At 44.6% G+C, this 17,056-nt stretch overlaps 2 protein-coding genes across 2 annotated transcripts in view; one reads left to right on the top strand and one right to left on the bottom strand.

Moving 5' to 3' along the window:
* Positions 1–4,968: 4,968 nt before the first annotated feature.
* On the top strand, positions 4,969–6,384 carry ier2b (immediate early response 2b). The gene has a single exon (XM_076291322.1). The coding sequence runs from the start codon at positions 5,114–5,116 to the stop codon at positions 5,672–5,674; it is 561 nt and encodes a 186-aa protein (XP_076147437.1). The 5' UTR covers positions 4,969–5,113; the 3' UTR covers positions 5,675–6,384.
* Positions 6,385–16,490: 10,106 nt separating this feature from the next.
* The window catches only part of cacna1ab (calcium channel, voltage-dependent, P/Q type, alpha 1A subunit, b), a 148,872-nt gene continuing 148,306 nt past the window's right edge, over positions 16,491–17,056 (bottom strand). Inside the window, exon 53 of the mRNA XM_076280840.1 lies at positions 16,491–17,056. This exon is cut by the window's right edge and continues 238 nt beyond it. Coding sequence (XP_076136955.1) covers positions 16,491–17,056 — 566 coding nt within the window.

Genomic DNA, 17,056 nt, shown 5'->3' with positions numbered 1-17,056 from the left:
TTAAAGCACTTTCTCCTTTATCACATGGCAACATTGTATTTTTCAAGGAACTGCATAAAACAAATTAACAAAAACAAAACCTTACAGAGTAGCCACATTTTGATACAGGATAAAGACAAGAAACAATTGTTTTTAGCAAACAATTAAACTTTAATAAAAAGTGTGTTTGATATTAATTTTACTTTCCTAAACTTATCTAAGCATGTAGCCTCAATCGCAAACATTAAAAAGATCAGACCTTATCTGACACAAGATGCCACACAACTTCTACAGGCTATGGTTATTTCCAAACTGTACTGTTACACTTCATTGTTCGCTGGCCTGTCTGCTTGGGTCGTGAGACTATTAGGCCTACAGTTAATTCAGAATGTTACAGCATGTCTGGTCTTTAATCAGCCAAAGAGGACACACGTAACTCCTCTCCTAGTTACTCTGCATTGGCTCCCTATAGCAGCCAAACTTAAAACCCCTCACTCTGGCCTACAAGACACTTACTGAATCTGCTCCTTGCTATTTCAATTCCATGATCATCTCTACATATTTTGCTTAATGCTGGCTTTTAAAAAACATGTTTACTGTTCATTTTAACTATTGTAAGGTTATATTATGCAAGTTGCTTTTGACAAATGCGACTTAAAAGCTAAATACAATAACCATAACCATAATCATAACCATATTAGGCTAACTCACAACTTTGGTAGCCTAGGCTAGTTGTAGACAGAAATGTTGTTGACCTGGCCAACAGGATAGTCCACATTTTTGTGTACAAAGAGGAAGATGTTATTGTAAGGGCAGTCCCATAGCCACAAGTTCATTTAAATGCCTTCTTTAATTTTGAGCGTGTGTCAGCTTTAGGTGACTTATGTCCTTGTCACTGTTTTTGTGGTCGTTGTGATCACATGATGATGTGTCATGTCAGATTGTTTGCCGCAACTTCCCCCTCAGCGTGCCTCTCAAGATGAATCATGTCCCTCCAAACTAGTTTCATATTGGCTGTGAGTTGCCTTTATCTCGCTCTGCTCTTATCTCTCTCTGCGTGTGTGTGCGTGTTTGTGTGTGTGTGTGTGTGTGTGTGTGTGTGTGTGTGTGTTTGTGTGTGTGTGTGTGTGTGTGTTTGTGTGTGTGTGTTTGTGTGTTTGTGTGTGTGTGTGTGTGTGTGTGTGTGTTTGTGTGTGTGTGTGTGTGTGTGTGTGTGTTTGTGTGTGTGTGTGTGTGTGTGTGTGTGTGTGTGTTGCATAAAAAACACAAATCTACAGTTGAAAAGAAGAGTAAACAGGAGTAAAATAGCCCCACATCATCACATACCCGTCACCATATCTCACGATTGGCATGGGGTACTTTCCATAAGATCATCTCTCAATACAAATCAAACCAGCTATTAGGCTAACTGAAATAAAACCATCCCAATCTCTAGGTATGTTGAAGGGTATGTGAGGATGTGGGGTTATTTTAATTCCAAAGGCCAAGGGAACTTTATCAGGATGTATAGTACCCTGGATTCATGAAATAACTGGCCTTTAAAAATCTGAAATCTGCCTGCTTCTATGGGAATTTAACATAGGGGTATGAATACTTATGCACCCTGTATTTTAATGAAGAACATTTATTTATTTACGATACATTATTCATTCACAAAGAAAATTGGTGTCCTTAAAGGTTGACTTTTTCATCATTTTTAATTAAGGCATTAAGATCCATTTCCAAAAGATGATTTTTTTTTTATTCCTCTTTTTAGTCAACTTTAGCATGGGGCTGAAGACTTTTCATAGGTACTGTATACGAAGCAATATCAGAAATACCTCAGAAATACAGCGGTCATGTCCTTAGTATGTTTTTAGTATCTATTGAGATTACCGGTATATGAATTTATATACAGACGTTTAAGGAACACAACGACCGGAAAACTGGCAGCCTTAACCCTTAACCCCCTACAAGCATGCCATATGGCAACAGTGGTGAGGAAAAACTCCCATATTCCTGGAAGAAACCTTGAGCAGAACCCGACTTAATGGGGGAGCCCATCTGCTTCTGGCTGTCTGCAGCTCTAATAGCAGCAGTTGAATGTAGAATAATCTGAAAAAGTAGTCTACAAGATAAAATGAGTTAACTAAAAGCTCTCATACACAGGTATGTTTTCAGGTCTTTTTAAAAAATATTCACTGAACTCGCCTGTTTGATGTACAGAGGCAGGGTGTTCAATAGCTTTGGTGCATAATGGATAAAAGCAGCTACTCTACTTTGCTTGTGGAACACTTTGGGTACAATTAAAAGATTAGCATTGGGCAAAGCCACTTCACTGTACTATCTGAGTGCTACAACCTTCTGGACTGTGTGACTACCACAGAAGAGAACACACAGCCTTTTCAAACATACACACATATGTTGTCTCTTCCCTTAAAGGAATACTCCAGAGTAAAAATGACCTTGGCTCTATCTATGGTAGATATCAATCTACTCTACCACTCTGTATCTAATAAACATTTGACATTTATTGGAAAATGATTGGGGTCATCTACATAACATTCACCAGTAATTAAAGTCTAAACACATATTTAAAGTTAAAATGTGTGCAGCTGATGGAAAGTGGAAGAGTGGTTGGCCTAGAGTGCTTGTGCCGCTGATGGAACGTGGAAGAGTTGCCCAGCATAAACCAGTCAGTACACAGTACAAAACGTTTATCTTGCAGCCATAACTACCTGGTCACATGCATCACAGGTGTGACCACAAATAAGCCTGGAGCTACGACTATCATGTTTGTTTGCCATGGCAACTGTTTATTACCACAGAACAGAGGTGACTAACACAATGCTGAGTGAGCAACCTCCTTTCTATGGTGTCTATTGTTGTTGTTATTGTTTTTGTCGTTGTTACTACTACTACAAGTAATTAAGTACAAGTAAGTACAAGCAGTTTCAACTAGAAGTAGTCACCACAACTGGTTAATGTGGAGAGCATGTGTGGCGTTAACAAGTCAGATATCCCCAAAAGTGAGAAAGTGCAACTTCGTAATGTGAAAAGATTGTACAGCGTGTCCTCTCCAACAATAACAGAGGGCAGAGAGCTCAGGGCCAAACTTTTCACTGACTGATATCATGCCTTTGGGGTTAGCTACAGCCAACCCCTCCTCCTCTGTGGCCGCTCCTCCCTTTCCCAAATGCTGTGATCGGAGGTCCTCGGACGCTCGCCCCCTCCTCTCTCTTCCTCTTGGTTTACGCCACTCATTTCCTCCCCCGTCACACTCCTGTCTTTCCTTCCTGTCTCCATTCTTCCTCTGCTCCCTCCCCCCTCCCCCCTCGTCTTCTCCCTCCGCCCCCCTCTCCCAGACCGGCATATGTTTTCAGCTCAAGAGAAAGACACAAGGGGAGAGACAGAGAGGAGTTTTCAGATGGGAGGAACAGGAGGGAGGTTAAATACAAAACAATTCTGTCAATCTAACTGTAAGATATAATGTATCAATATGTTAGACATACTGGAAACTTGCACACACTATACATCTACAGAAGGTGGTCCTTAATCCTAATCGTTTACGCAAACAAACAAAATGCATACATACATGCATATGAGAGTGAAGGCCACACAGAGAGAGAGAGAGAGAGAGAGAGAGAGAGAGAGACTGGTTAGCTGCCAACCAAATTCCTGAAATTTGCATGCAAGATTGTGGTCTACCTTGGAATTTCAGAAGAGCAGCAAGCCAAATGTGAGCTCTCATGCAAAGGAATGTCAGTGTCATAAACTCAAAGGCCATATTTGCATGTTGGCGCTGGAAGCTAGGCTACTCTTAGTCACTATAGTTACAATTCACTGTATACTGAATAACACCAATGCATGCCCTTACCACTGAAGGCATTAAATGTAGGCCGAAATTATTTTCGTGTCAGTCTATGAAAGAGTCTCGGAAACGTTTGTCAGCTCTCTACAATACCCTATAGTTAGGGTAGGCTACTGATTATGTATAGACATTACCAAGACTAGTATAGCCTTATGCACAAGTTTGCAACACTCAACAATTAAGGTGTAGGTCAAAGGCTATGTTTTGTTGGCATAAACCAAACAATAAGAGAATGCAAGGTATTTTTCTGTGTTTCTGTTTACGATACTGTATTGTCTAAGCTGGCGCACGCCTAATAATATATAATATACTGGTGGACAAAATCAGACAGCAACTCCGAGGTTTGCATTCTTACATCCGCGTTATTCTCTGAGATTTCCCGGTGGTAAAAATAGCAACGCAATGTTGCTCAGGGTCAGTGACAGCTGGCGTCTGACCTCAATCTCACTGCTGCCTAGTAACCCTCGTTCACACGAGCCACAAAGCTATCGTTGGACCGGTGACAACTCCTTATATGGTGTTGCAATGATGACATCGCTGCTGCCTCTTTGGAGCCAGCGGGAAGTACAGGCGCGTTCGCGTCACGGCTTTTCCACTACGCTCCCCCCAGAGACTCTAAAACGGATTCTCCATATATGGGTGTCTGGTGACGTTGGGTTAAAAAAAAAAAAAAAACATGCACATACTGAAACGCAAATATTCACAAAACAAAACCCCCTGGGATCTACCTTTCATGTGTTGAACTTGACGCGTCCAGTATTAATTTAAATTAGCCTATGCAATACTATTTCTTATAGGTTGGCAATGCAAAAGATTAACATTGCAATCATGAGCATGCAAAATAGTCGACAAAAGGACTAAATGGCAAAAAATTATAAACGGTGTCACTGTTTACCCGTGAATTCAGCATATTCCAATTAAAGTACAACATACATTACATACATTAAGAAATGCATTGTTTATAAAAGTTAACAATAACCATTTCAGGTAAGCTTAAATGTTAAGCACTCGTCGAATTGCCTAACATATGGTTAAGACGTTGCTTGGCGGGGTGGAGCGTATTGTGTCACTTAGACTACTAAGGAATGGAAACTCATTACGTCAGCGGCAGGCTAAAATAAAACCCTGCCCGACCAGGGATTGAAAGTTTTTTCAGTGACTGAACACCGACCGGAGAACAACTTCGGTCCCAACACAGAATTGTGAAAGAAAAACTCAGACCTCACCTTTAAAGAGAGAAAACGAAACTGAGTTACCAATACTACTGACATTTTGCAAGGAACAATGAATCTGAACGAAGAAGCCAAACGGATTATGGCTATTTCCATTAGTAAGCTGTATTCCTCGCGCACGCAGCGCGGTGGACTGAGACTTCACCGAAGTCTCCTACTCTCTCTGGTCATGAGATCGGCACGGGACATTTACCACTCCGTCCAGGTTCTCAACGAAACCGCGGAGCAACAACACACGGTTCCCTGTGAGCCGCAAGAGACGGTAATCGAAGAGCCCATGGACACGTCTACAGACCAGACAGTCCCCGACGTGTCAATAGAGTCCACTGAGACCGATCCGACGACTGACGAGGAGGTTGACATTAAGCCCCCAAAGGCAGAGGACGGTGAGTGGGACAAAGAAAACAGAGACTGGGCTCAGTGCGACCGACATTCCAGGAAACGGAGAGGCAAGGCAGCTGCCGAGCCTGAATTCCTCCCGAGTAAGAAAGCCAGAATGGACACAGAGGACGACAGACGCGTGGGAGTTTTGAGGAGTAGTAACGGGAACTGTTGTCGCTCGGTCGAAATACTGACTCAAATTTCTGTTCCAAGTGCTATCGAGGCGTTCTGAACGCCAGGGGAACTGGTAACCGGGACCTCAACATGATCTGTCGAGCTGAAACGGGTCAGGGACGTGACCTAGTTTATGAACACGGGACAAAGGAGAAGGGCGCAATGTTAGCCCGCTTACTCCCCTTGGGTGACATGGTACATGAGACCCTCGTCGCTTCAAACAGTTGAAAAAGTAGTGACACACGGATAGAGGCCTTTTCGGGCTGAGTGAGCAATGACCGGTCACTGAGTCAGCGTGCCTGACGCTTATGAAGAAGTGAGTCAGAACATGTACAAGGCGGCAGCTGTTCACGCACCTTCGGTCTGTTCGAGCTGCGACCGGCAGACAAAGCCGCGAGTGGGGGATGGTGTGTTCTGTCGGGATTTGCACGGCACTACAAGGAGTCACGCTGGTGTTTTGATCGCTTGACGGGACCAGATCACTACCCTGCGCAGGGGGGCGCATTTGTGTCAACCCCTATGACGTTGACGCCTGGCCAAGGTAAACAAGCAAGCAAGAAAAACATCAACGCTACAGATGACCTCTTGACCAACAAGGACTGGTGTTGCAACTGCACTGATAATGCCAACATTCTGTTCGATATCTTGAAACAAGGTGTCGAAATTCCTTCCTGTCCTGCTCTTTATGTTTGTATGTCAGACTGTTTTTAAATCAATTTTCTACAATGATTTTTATATTTATATGGCAATAAAATGTAAAAAAATCAACTTGGTTTGTTGTTGGAATTTTTCTTATAATAATAAGGATGTTATAATTAGCCTATAGGCTAGCTAATAGGAGAAACATGTATGGTTTAAATGTATAGAGAAGATGACGACACCAAAGCTTAACAGTGAGTAAGCTAAATGATCTTTTAAAAAAAAACTCACTTTGCAAGCATAGAATTTACCAGTTCTACACAGTTCCTAGAAATAGGCCTGCTGGCTCAATCCGGATGAGATTTGTGGGAACACCCTGCTACCAGGTCCCAGGAATCAGTAGGTGTTCAAAGAGCAGGAAGTGCTGCGGGTGTGTGCTGCCAGACCATGGTGGGGAGGTCCCCACTAATCACGCCCCCCCCCCTCCCCACTTCACACACAAACACAAACACACTCCACCACAAAGACCTGGTGCACACAAACCCACTTGCACTGAAGCCACTTCTGACAGATTATAGAATTAAGAAACATTCAGTAAGAGGGTGATATAAATCTCAAATGTTATCTTGGCACAGATACATTTGATACTTTGACTGATATAATGGTGCCGTGTGGTGTTATACACATTTCATGACACAATCATTACACTGGGGAGATTGTTTTTTATTTAGGTCACAGAAAAGTCCTAATTAAAGTGGTTGATTTAAAAAAAACAACTTAATCCTTTCCTTGCCACAGAGGCTAATAGCTGCCAGTGCTAATACCCCATTTCTACAGTGGTGCCTCAAACGAATTAGTAGCAAGTTAAATCAGTGGCCACAAACCAAGGCTTTCGTCATGTAAGTTATACCTCAGTGGTTGACCAACGTAAGCAACAACTCGACAGGAGTAGCCTACTTTACTTTCTGCTGGGTGGTTGCAGTAATATAACAACAGTGTACTGACTGTGAGTCACTGTTATGGAAACGTGAGCATTTTGGGGCTAATAAATTCCATAAGGATGAAGTGTTCCACTGAAGGAAGTGATGCATCTAAAATGGGTTTTTTCCCCCCCTGTACTCCTTGGTGTGCCTACATCATGATGTGGTAACTGGTGATGTTCACAATGAAAAAAAGAAAAGCTGGGACAAGAGAAAAAAGGAGAGAGGGAGAGACAGAAATAGTGCAAAAAAAGAAGAGAGAGGGAGGAAGGGGAGGAATCCGTTACATAAGTAACCCTATGCTCCCCGCCGCACCATGCTGCCCAAGTCTGACGCAGGCTGAACACTATGTAAAATAACTCAGAGCTTGCACACACACACACACACACACACACACACACACACACGATTCAATGTTGACGTCTTCACCTCACAGACATATTTTCACCGATTATTTTATTATTATTTTTAATTCCCCTCCAGTGCTCCCCTCATCGTGGGCCACACATGGTTTATTTTTATCACTGGCTTTGTTCATGCCTATGTTTATCTTGTGCCCTGCATGGAAGAATATCCAACACCCCCGTGATGAGTGCACTGCAGTTTCGCGTTGGGAATGTTATCTAACTCTGTGTCACCCAGTATACATTCATCTCTTTCGATGACTGCTCATGAGTGTGTGTATGTGTCAGAGGAAAAGGGTGGGGGTGTGATATGTACGTGTGTGTGTGTGTGTGTGTGTGTGTGTGTGTGTGTGTGTAACATTTGGCTACAGAGTGAGATGGCTTGGGTGTTTCATGAGAGGTTTGGGGGCAGTGTGTGTGTGTGTGTGTGTGTTTCATGAGAGGTTTGGGGGCAGTATGTGTGTGTGTGTGTGTGTGTGTATGTGTGTGTGTGTGTATTGGGGGGTTGTGAGGCAGACAGCGCGGCTGCCACTGGAATGTGTACAGTAGGTGGAGTGTAATTTTAAGAACTGAGGGGGTGGAGGGAGCAAAGCACTTCAGAAAAGTGGGCTTCTGAGAAAAAGGACTGACAGACAGGCAGATAGATAGATAGATAGCCAGATAGAGATAGATAGAGATAGATAGATAGATAGATAGATAGATAGATAGATAGCCATATATAGATAGATAGATAAGATAGATAGCCAGGTATAGATAGATAGATAGATAGATAGATAGATAGATAGATAGATAGATATGGACAAGAACAAATCTAGATATAAGTGTAATGTGTATCTGAATGAGAAGAACTAACAGGAACACTTACAGGAAACAGTTACTAACAGGAAAAGTGCAGGAAGAGGACAGGAGAGAAAACTGACACTACAGGAAGTCAGGGAGGAAGGAAGGGTATCACATGCTCTGGCTGTGGTGATGATAAAACAATAAGGCGCCCTCACTGCCTTATACTGGCAAGACCACAAAGGGAGGGAGAGGTGTCAAAACTACATACTCTCACCCCCATCGGAGTGGAGGACCGGGGCTCTCTAATCATTTGAGAGACAGTGTGTGTGTGTGTGTGTGTGTGTGTGTGTGTGTGTGTGTGTGTGTGTGTATGTGTATGTGTATAAAAGAGAGAGACAAGAGAGTACACAAATTGTCACTGTGTTGGATTACCGAGTTTCATGTCAAATCCTCATGTTGTGCCTCAAGTGTTATAACAAATTCTTTAGGCTGGTCAAGTGTTATAACAACAACAACAACAACAACAACAACAACAACTGACAGTCAGAGAGTGAGAGTGACACATTAGGACCAGGAGAAACAGATGAGACCAGGAGACGAGAAAGGTAGAATGCATTCTCTCTGGGTTTATTCAGCTTCTTTAGGAAGAGTTCTGTTCGGAGTTACAAAATGCACTGGTAGAAACAGCAGAGAGAGAGATAGAGAGGACAGAGAGAGAGATAGAGAAAAAGGGATTCTTTTTCATAGCCAGAATAAACAGGAAACATCATCAGATTCAGGCAGCTTCTGTGTTCAGCTCAGCGGGGATTGCTTTTTTCATTTCATTTCTTTATTCGTTATGACTCAAAAACCTTCTGAGAAGGGTAATTCTATTCATTTTTTTGTTTTGTTTCATAACATCTCGACATAGTGATAGTGTGTCTCAATCTCAATCCATTTTTCTCAGTGAACGGTTGGCAATAGAAACAAACAAACATTCTTTGATATCATCACTGAAGTCATTTACATCCTTTTTTGGTGTATGTTTTTTTTGTCTTTTTTGTCTTTTTTTGTTTTTAAAAATAGAAGAAAAAAGGAACACATTGCTCTTAAAAACATCTAACTATATATATTTATACATATATATATATATTTATAGAGTTTTTTCTTTATATATTTTTTTATTCCTGAAGTTGACTTGTTAACCCACATAGTGGCATGCACATTGCACATGCAGATCTGTATTTAAATACTTGTCTTTTTTCTTTATTTGCCATTTGTATGTTTTTTAAAACTCTTCTTCCTTCCTCGGTTACTTCTAAATGGCTCATAGAGCAATGGTGACGATGCAGACCTATTAGTTGATGGGATGACTTTTGACCAATGAAGGGAGAGATGGTAGAGGTCTGAGAGTGTCATAGTAACAGTGACTGACTGAGATTGATATCCATGGATTCAAACATACAAACTCTGTCAAACACACACACACACACACACACACACACACACACACACACACACACACACACACACACACACACACCTCAGCTGAGAGCTGTGAACTATTACACTGTGGCACACCCTGGGGAATTCACACTTCCTGCTTCAGTTACCAGTAATTGTAAGCTGTTAAAGTCCAACTTCCTTGTGCCGAGCATACAGTAAAAGCATAACAACTGATAAACCCCTGCAGTTAAAGCAATGCGTCAGACTAAAAATAGAGATGACTTCATTATTCATGTGCCCTTGCTGGTCTAGGGAAGGAAAGAAAACAACACAGAGCCAAGGCTCACCTGTACCTATTCTGTACTTCTAAAGACGAGATAGGAGAACATTAAGATAAGACATCGCTTAGCGACAACAGTGACAGGCAGCAACTAACTAACTAACCATGGGAGAAGAAATGGCATGCAAGTAAGGTTGAGAGAGAGATACAAATAAGGGAGAGAAAAATAGGGAGGCAAGAACATGAAATGAATGTAAAGGATTCAAGAGAGAGACAGAGAGAGAGAGAGAGAGAGAGAGAGAGAGAGAGAGATGATAGGGACACGTTGACAGTTTGTGGATTTATGAATGATTTACAGAGGAGGTGCAGGGCTCATGTGGGTAGATTATAGCAGAAAGACATAGATAGCACAAAAACTGCACAAAAAATGATCAGACAGAACACACAATAGAAGTGAATGAGGACATGAATGAAACCAGGACAGAAGTGACCAGAAAGTGTTCTTCTATATACAGCTCACCTTATCCAACACTCAGAGCACTCATGGCCAATGGGTCACCAGCGTCACTCATTACAGAGTGGGTCAGTCCACTGGGAAGCAGCACCAAGGGGACCTGTGCAGTGTAAGGCACTGAGAAGAACTTATTACATTGGTAAGGTGTCACTTCAGCAGAGGTGCGCGCACACACACACACACACACACACACACACACACACACACACACCATAGGGGTTTATCATACTGCCTAAGCAGATGTTCTCTAGAGCCTCTCCTTCTCCCTTCCTTGGGTCAAAGAGACAGTGGTTGTGATTCAGTGAAGTAGCAGGAATAGAGGGATGAGGGTGAGTGCTGAACTGACATCTCTCCGGTGAGCACGTCCAAACATTTCCTAGACGATCGAAATGGATGCAGGGCTTTGTGTTTGTTAGTGTGTGTGATCTACATGCATGTGAGATTGCGTGATTCAATTCCCTTTATTCGGATAGAGTACGAGTCGGCGAATTCTAATCTGTATTTGGTACGTAACACTGTCTGTGCCAGCCGTAACTGAGTGCTCTCTACAACCTCTCTCTCTATGTAGAAACCCCTTTTCCCCATGTAAACTGCCCTGCCACCTACTCCCCTCCATACTCCCCACACACATACCGTTTGCATGCAAACACACACACACATAAGGTACTAAAGGGAAGTGGGACCACTCGGGGCGTGTGGCGCTAGCTACATTTATGGGTGACTTTTGGCAGCACTGTTATCAAACGGTTTTTTTTTTTTTGTTCATGTTTGTTTCCTTGTAAGTTGTTTTAGGAGAGCCCTTATTCTCGTGGAGATGAGAGAGTTAGAGAGACAAAAAAACAAAGACATGTGGAAAACCAGTTCAACGTCAACGAGGCCCGTGCAGTTCCACAGGTTCTGCTCGATCTTTAAGAGTGGAGTCACGTTAGAACAAAGAGGCCTTGAGGTGAGGATGGAAATAGATGATGTTTTTAATGGAAGAAGAGATTTAAATCAAACAGAGGTCAATGGTAGGGGAAGGAGTGATGGAAGACAGCAGCTATGAGGTGTACTATGGTGAGTATGATACAAGGAAGAGCCTCGGGTGGAAATCAAAACCAAATGGTGGCACATTTATTGGGTGTTGTTCATGCTGACAAGAATCTGTGGTTTCCCACTGGCCGTTTGGATCCACAAGGTCCACCATGCACAGTATTTTTGTCCTTTTCTTTTTTAAAACATTTTTCCTTTCTTTTAGCGGCTTTGCCGCAGCATTGCCACTAAACCAAAAAACGAGGACTGACATCTTCCTGTCCCATTATCCTACGTGTTCAGTGTTCAGAGTGCAATTGCTCTTTCCTGTCGTTAAAGATAGAGGGACAGGAGAGGGGTGGTCTAACATGGAGGTCTGGTAATATCCAACATCTCGCCAAAAAAAAAAAAAAAAATGACGTTAGATTCAGACATTAAAAAAAAAAAAAAAAAAAAAGTGAATGCATTGAGCCAATCTTTCTATTCCTGACTGACTAACTGACTTGACTGAAATCTTCCATTGAAACGATTTTTTTTTTCAAGACGAGACCTGAGTAGAAGACAAGACACTCCATTGAAAGTTTTCACGCATTCCCACAACGAGCTGTGCAGGGATGGGGGGGGGGGGGGGGGGGGGGTGGTCGTCCAAGCTGCAAACGAAACTCGATGGCGATGGCCATCACTGCCAGGGAGGAAGCGCGTCCCTGTGGGGCTGGGGGCAATATTTTGGGGCGTGGAGAAAGGGCTGAAGAAGAGCCAAAATGGATACCTCAAGGACACAAGAGAGAGGAGAGAGGGAGTTCTTCCCCCACCATCAAACCTCAACTGAGCCAAAATGGCTGCCTTAAAGCAGGCTCAGTTTCACTGTCATCCACTGTGCTACTGTAATCTGCCCACCTCCTAAGGAAACTGGAGGCGGGAACACGAGTTAAGGCGTAGAGTGGATAAGTCTGTCATTTGACATGGGGGAATCGGACAGCGGGGGAAGAGGGGGAGGTAAGCGGGTGGGTCAGGGGTCGGGGTTTGGATTCTACACAAAGACAGAAGGCACTGTGGCTCCCTGGGCTGCCCAGGATGATGGCACCTCAGCCCCACGTTAGGACCAACCTTAATACTGGCTGTCCTGACCGTCTCAACCAGGCCTGGAACTAAGGGAGGTTGCCCGGTAGGCAGGCGGCTGCCCCCAAGTACTAATGTGGTGTCACATGCTGGACGTGGGGAATGATGAGGTTCTCTAATAGCCTAAATGCAAACCGAAATGTCAAAGGAACTCAGGAACAAAGGAACTCAGGTTAATGGCAAGGAGGGTGTGCATGAATTCTGCATAGTTACACTTAGTGTGTATTAGTGTGATAGATGCAAAGATCTAATCCTACTTAATGCATTAGGTTTATTTTTATTATTTTTCTTAAAAATTCAGAAATGAAACACTTTGGGAATCATTCTAGGAGGGTGGGAGTGCTAGGTAGGTGTCCCCTTTTGATGACAACACAACAAACAAAATGAAATGATCGTATTGATGACAATGGCAGTGATGCTTGTGTTTTCCCTCCTGGCGTTATGAGTCAAAAGATGGATGACGGCCTCTTTCGGACAGATGGATCAGCGGACTGACGGACTGATTGACAGGTTTGCACAGACAGGTCTGTGGGGATGCGGTGGAGGGTTTGGCAGGAGAGGCCCACCCACAGCATGCCTCGGATGACTGGTTGGTTTGGCTGTTTCTTGTATCCTGAGCTGAAAGGAGGGGCTCCATATTTTTTTTTTTCTGAGCTGACAAACAGGCGAACAGGGCTGTCAGACGAGAAGGAAAGGCAGGGTGGAAGGAACGCCATTTTGGGATCTTTAAAAAAAAAAAGAAGCGCAAAACAGCGCCCTCTGGTGGTGGCCTTTGCAATTTTTTTTTTTTGCGAGCTCAGACTCGCCATCCCCCGGTAAAAAGGAACAGAACAAGCTCAAGAGCACAATCTTGTAGACATTAAACAGTACATGACGTTTCCATTTCTCTCCACAAAATACCACATTCCTTTAGCCAAATCTCCCGACCTGAATGCACGACAGCAGAAAAAAGGTTGACACGATTTTTTTTTGTTGTTGGGTGAAATTAGAAATTGATAAATTCAGAATGATCGGCCAAGTCTGACCAAAGTCCAAGCTTGATTTGACACAAGGCAAGCTTCATTCATGCAATTGACTTCTGTAGCTTCTTTTTAAAAAGTGAGTTTCTGGGTTATTTTGTGTCAGTGTTTGTCGCTACACAAAGAAAAGAACAAAAAAAGACTTTAAAAGACCAACTTTAGACCCACCCAGCGAAATGCTTTCTGATTTTGGTGGCTGGTAACATTGCAGCTCCCCTTCTCCTGAAAATACTTTGAGGGTAATGACCAAGTCAGTCCTTCACAGTCCGACGATGCCTCAGCATCTCACTGAGTGATCTGTGTATGAAATACCTTCAACCCCATTAGACAAAAAAACCACATATGTGGAATCAACCAGTGCTGAATCAACAGAACCAAGGAACAATGAACTATACATGAGCCTGGCACTGCAAGTCCTAACAATGTGTGTGGAAACATACATGATCACTCTGACTGTTAATATCATCATCATCATCATCATCATCATCATCATCATCATCATCATCATCGTTGTTGTGTTCATTAGTTGCATTGACAATGTGGATCATTATTTTTAAAGATTAGTATCAATAGTAATAATAAGTAACAGACTAAAAGATATTTTATTGAAGGAGAAATTCTCCCTCCCTCCATCTCTCTCCCTAAAGCTCGCGGCCAAGGAAGACGGGGGGGGGGGGGGGATTCAAGGGGTGGCAGGGGCAAAGGTGGGGGTGCAGGACAGTGCAGTGTCCACTGTACTGCAGTTTGTAGTGCAATCCACAAGATTTAGACCTCAGTCCAGTGCAACACATCTGGATTCTTTAGTCCAGGAAAAAAGTGAACAAAACAAGAAGAAGAAGAAGAACAGTAACGCCAACAAAAAAGGTTCACCATTTTGGAAATGAAACCAACACTGTGGCTGTCACCAAGAGAGAGATAGAGAGAGATAGAGAGAGAAAGAGAGAGAAGGGGAGGTCGGAAAAAAACAAGAGACGGTAACACATTCCCATGAGACAAACTCCAGCAAGAACTGAAAAGAGCATGGAGCGAGAGATGGGAGAGATCAAACGAGAGAGAGAGAGAGAACTTCCAAAAAACTAGGAGAAAAACAAAAGAAAACAAGGAGAAAGAAAGAGTGCGCTTGAACTTCCCCCACAACCCAACCCTCCCCTCATCACTACAACCCCCCCCCCCCCAAAAAAAAAACAGTAAATCTGTCTAAACATTTTTTCTTCATTAGCCCCCCCCCCCCCCCCTGTTTTTTGTCTTAATCTCATTTTTTAAAATCAATCATGCAGGTTTCCATCAGATTTTTTTTTTTGTTGTTGTTATCTCAAAAAATGACCAATGAAAGCAGAGCAAGTGCAACAGAATTAAACAAGCTTCAATGTCCAAGAACAAGAAGAAGAAATAGAGGAGGAGGAAGAGGAGGAAGAAATAATTCAGAAGATCAGAAATACTGAAGAAATTGTCTGTTATCCCCTCACTCTACCATCCCCAGCTGACAGGCAGCCACGCACGCGCGCACACACGCGCGCGCTCTCGGACTGTTGTCTGTCTGGTTTCTGTGTCTCTTTGCCCCTCTAAGGGGCCAACAAGTGTGCAGGGAGGGAACGGGGGGGGGGGGGGGGATGGGGTGTACCCCCCCAACCCCATCAGCAGAGTCCATGTCGCACACACACTGCTCACGCGCACACACACACACACTCCTGGCACCCAGGCGCTGAGGTCACTGTCAGTAATTAACAGTAAACACAGATGATAAAACTCATCAATATCAACCAGCAGTTGCAACCGGCTGGATTTTGCAGATGGAGCTCCCAAGGAAAAAAAAAACGAGAGCTATTTTGTCGTTTTTCTCTTCTTCCAGTTTTCCCCCTAAATGCCATTTTGCTTCTTTGATCTTCTCTTTCATGTAAACGTCTCTCTCTGGAGCCTAGTTGAAGGTAAGGGGGCTACTGGCTTTTTTTTGTTGCAAGTGTACGTATGTGTGTGTGTGTGTTTATGTGTGTTCAGGATTTTTTTTATTCTCAAGGAAAAAGAGGACCCTAGCAATTCGCAAAGAATTTGATGGTCACCAGGGATTTTCTTGAATCAAAATTTGTCAAGACTCTGAGAGATATTTCAAAGCTCCTTGCTTAAGAGCTGCTCTCTTGCTCATTCTCTCCTCCCAGCCCTTCCTGTGCATGCCGAGGATTCTGGGAAGTTGTAGTCCGCGAAGACGGCAAGAGAGCAATCAGTAGATATAAAGGCGGAGAAGAGGAGAGACACCGGGGGGCGCTCTAGTAACCATTGCACTCTTCTGTTCTGTTACGTTGTCTGTTTGTGTGTGCAGCGCCCCAAAACTGGGTACAGTCACACATTGTGTACACACACACACACACACACAAACAGACATACACGCATGCACACACACATACACACACGCACACACACACACAAATTGTCCTGACATTGTGTATGCGTGCGTTCAACAGGCCAGCTTTTTCTCCCTTCTCGCCTACTTCTCCAGCCTTGCTGGTCATCATGTCGAGTGTCTCTGGTTAGTAGTAGCAGGTAGGGGTAAAGGGGGCATCAGCCCCCCCCCCCCCCAGTCCCCCCTAAAACCTGCCCCTTTCCCACCCCCACCATCCCCCGGCCCTCTTTTACAACCAAACCCCCTCTCTCTCTCTCTCCTCCTCCTCTTCCTCCTCCTCCTCGTTGGGCTTCCGGCGGGGAACACTAGCACCAGTCGTCCTCGTCTGTCTCACTGTAGGGTTCGTGGAGGCCCTTGCGGGGCCCGCGGCTGTGGGGGTGTGGCCGGTTGGGGCCCCCGGGTGGGGGTGGCGGGTGGGGGCCGCGCCTGTGCGGAGAGGGCGAGGACGAGCGGTAGCCGTTGGGCACGCGCCGCGGTGGGTGTGGCCCCGGGGGCCCTGGCGGGGGACCTCCTCCTCCTCCTCCTCCTCCGTGATGGCGGGCTGTCCTGGGCGAGCGCGGCTGTTGCGGCGGCGGCAGCGGCGGGCCCGGCGGCAGGTGGTGGTGGTGGTGCGGGTTGCCCCCCTCGTGCAGGCTCTGCTCGTAGGCCGGCGGCTCGTGGTGGCGCTCGTACTCGTAGTCGGGCTCGTAGAAAGGCCCGTCGCCCTCCAGGCTGCCCTCGTGGGACAACGACGGGGGGTGCGGGGGAGGTCCGGCCCAGCGGCCGCCGCCGCCCTGGTGGTGGTGGTGGTGGTGTTGGTGTCGGGGCGAGCGCGGCGAGCCGTGGTGGTGGTGGTGGGGAGAGGCGTGGCGCGATGGCGGGCCGCGGTAGG

The sequence above is a fragment of the Alosa pseudoharengus genome, unplaced genomic scaffold (assembly GCF_046254945.1).
Source record: "Alosa pseudoharengus isolate Yale_2024_CS ecotype anadromous, Long Island Sound unplaced genomic scaffold, YU_APseudo_1.1 YU_APseudo_1.1_scf_1, whole genome shotgun sequence".
Classification (NCBI taxonomy): Eukaryota; Metazoa; Chordata; class Actinopteri; order Clupeiformes; family Clupeidae; genus Alosa; species Alosa pseudoharengus.
Note: the sequence above shows the minus strand (reverse complement) of the source record. Positions and strands in the feature narration are given on the sequence as shown.

Excerpts from the sequence above, each read along its gene's own strand:
- ier2b (XM_076291322.1), top strand. The coding sequence starts at position 5,114 with ATGAATCTGAACGAAGAAGCCAAACGGATTATGGCTATTTCCATTAGT.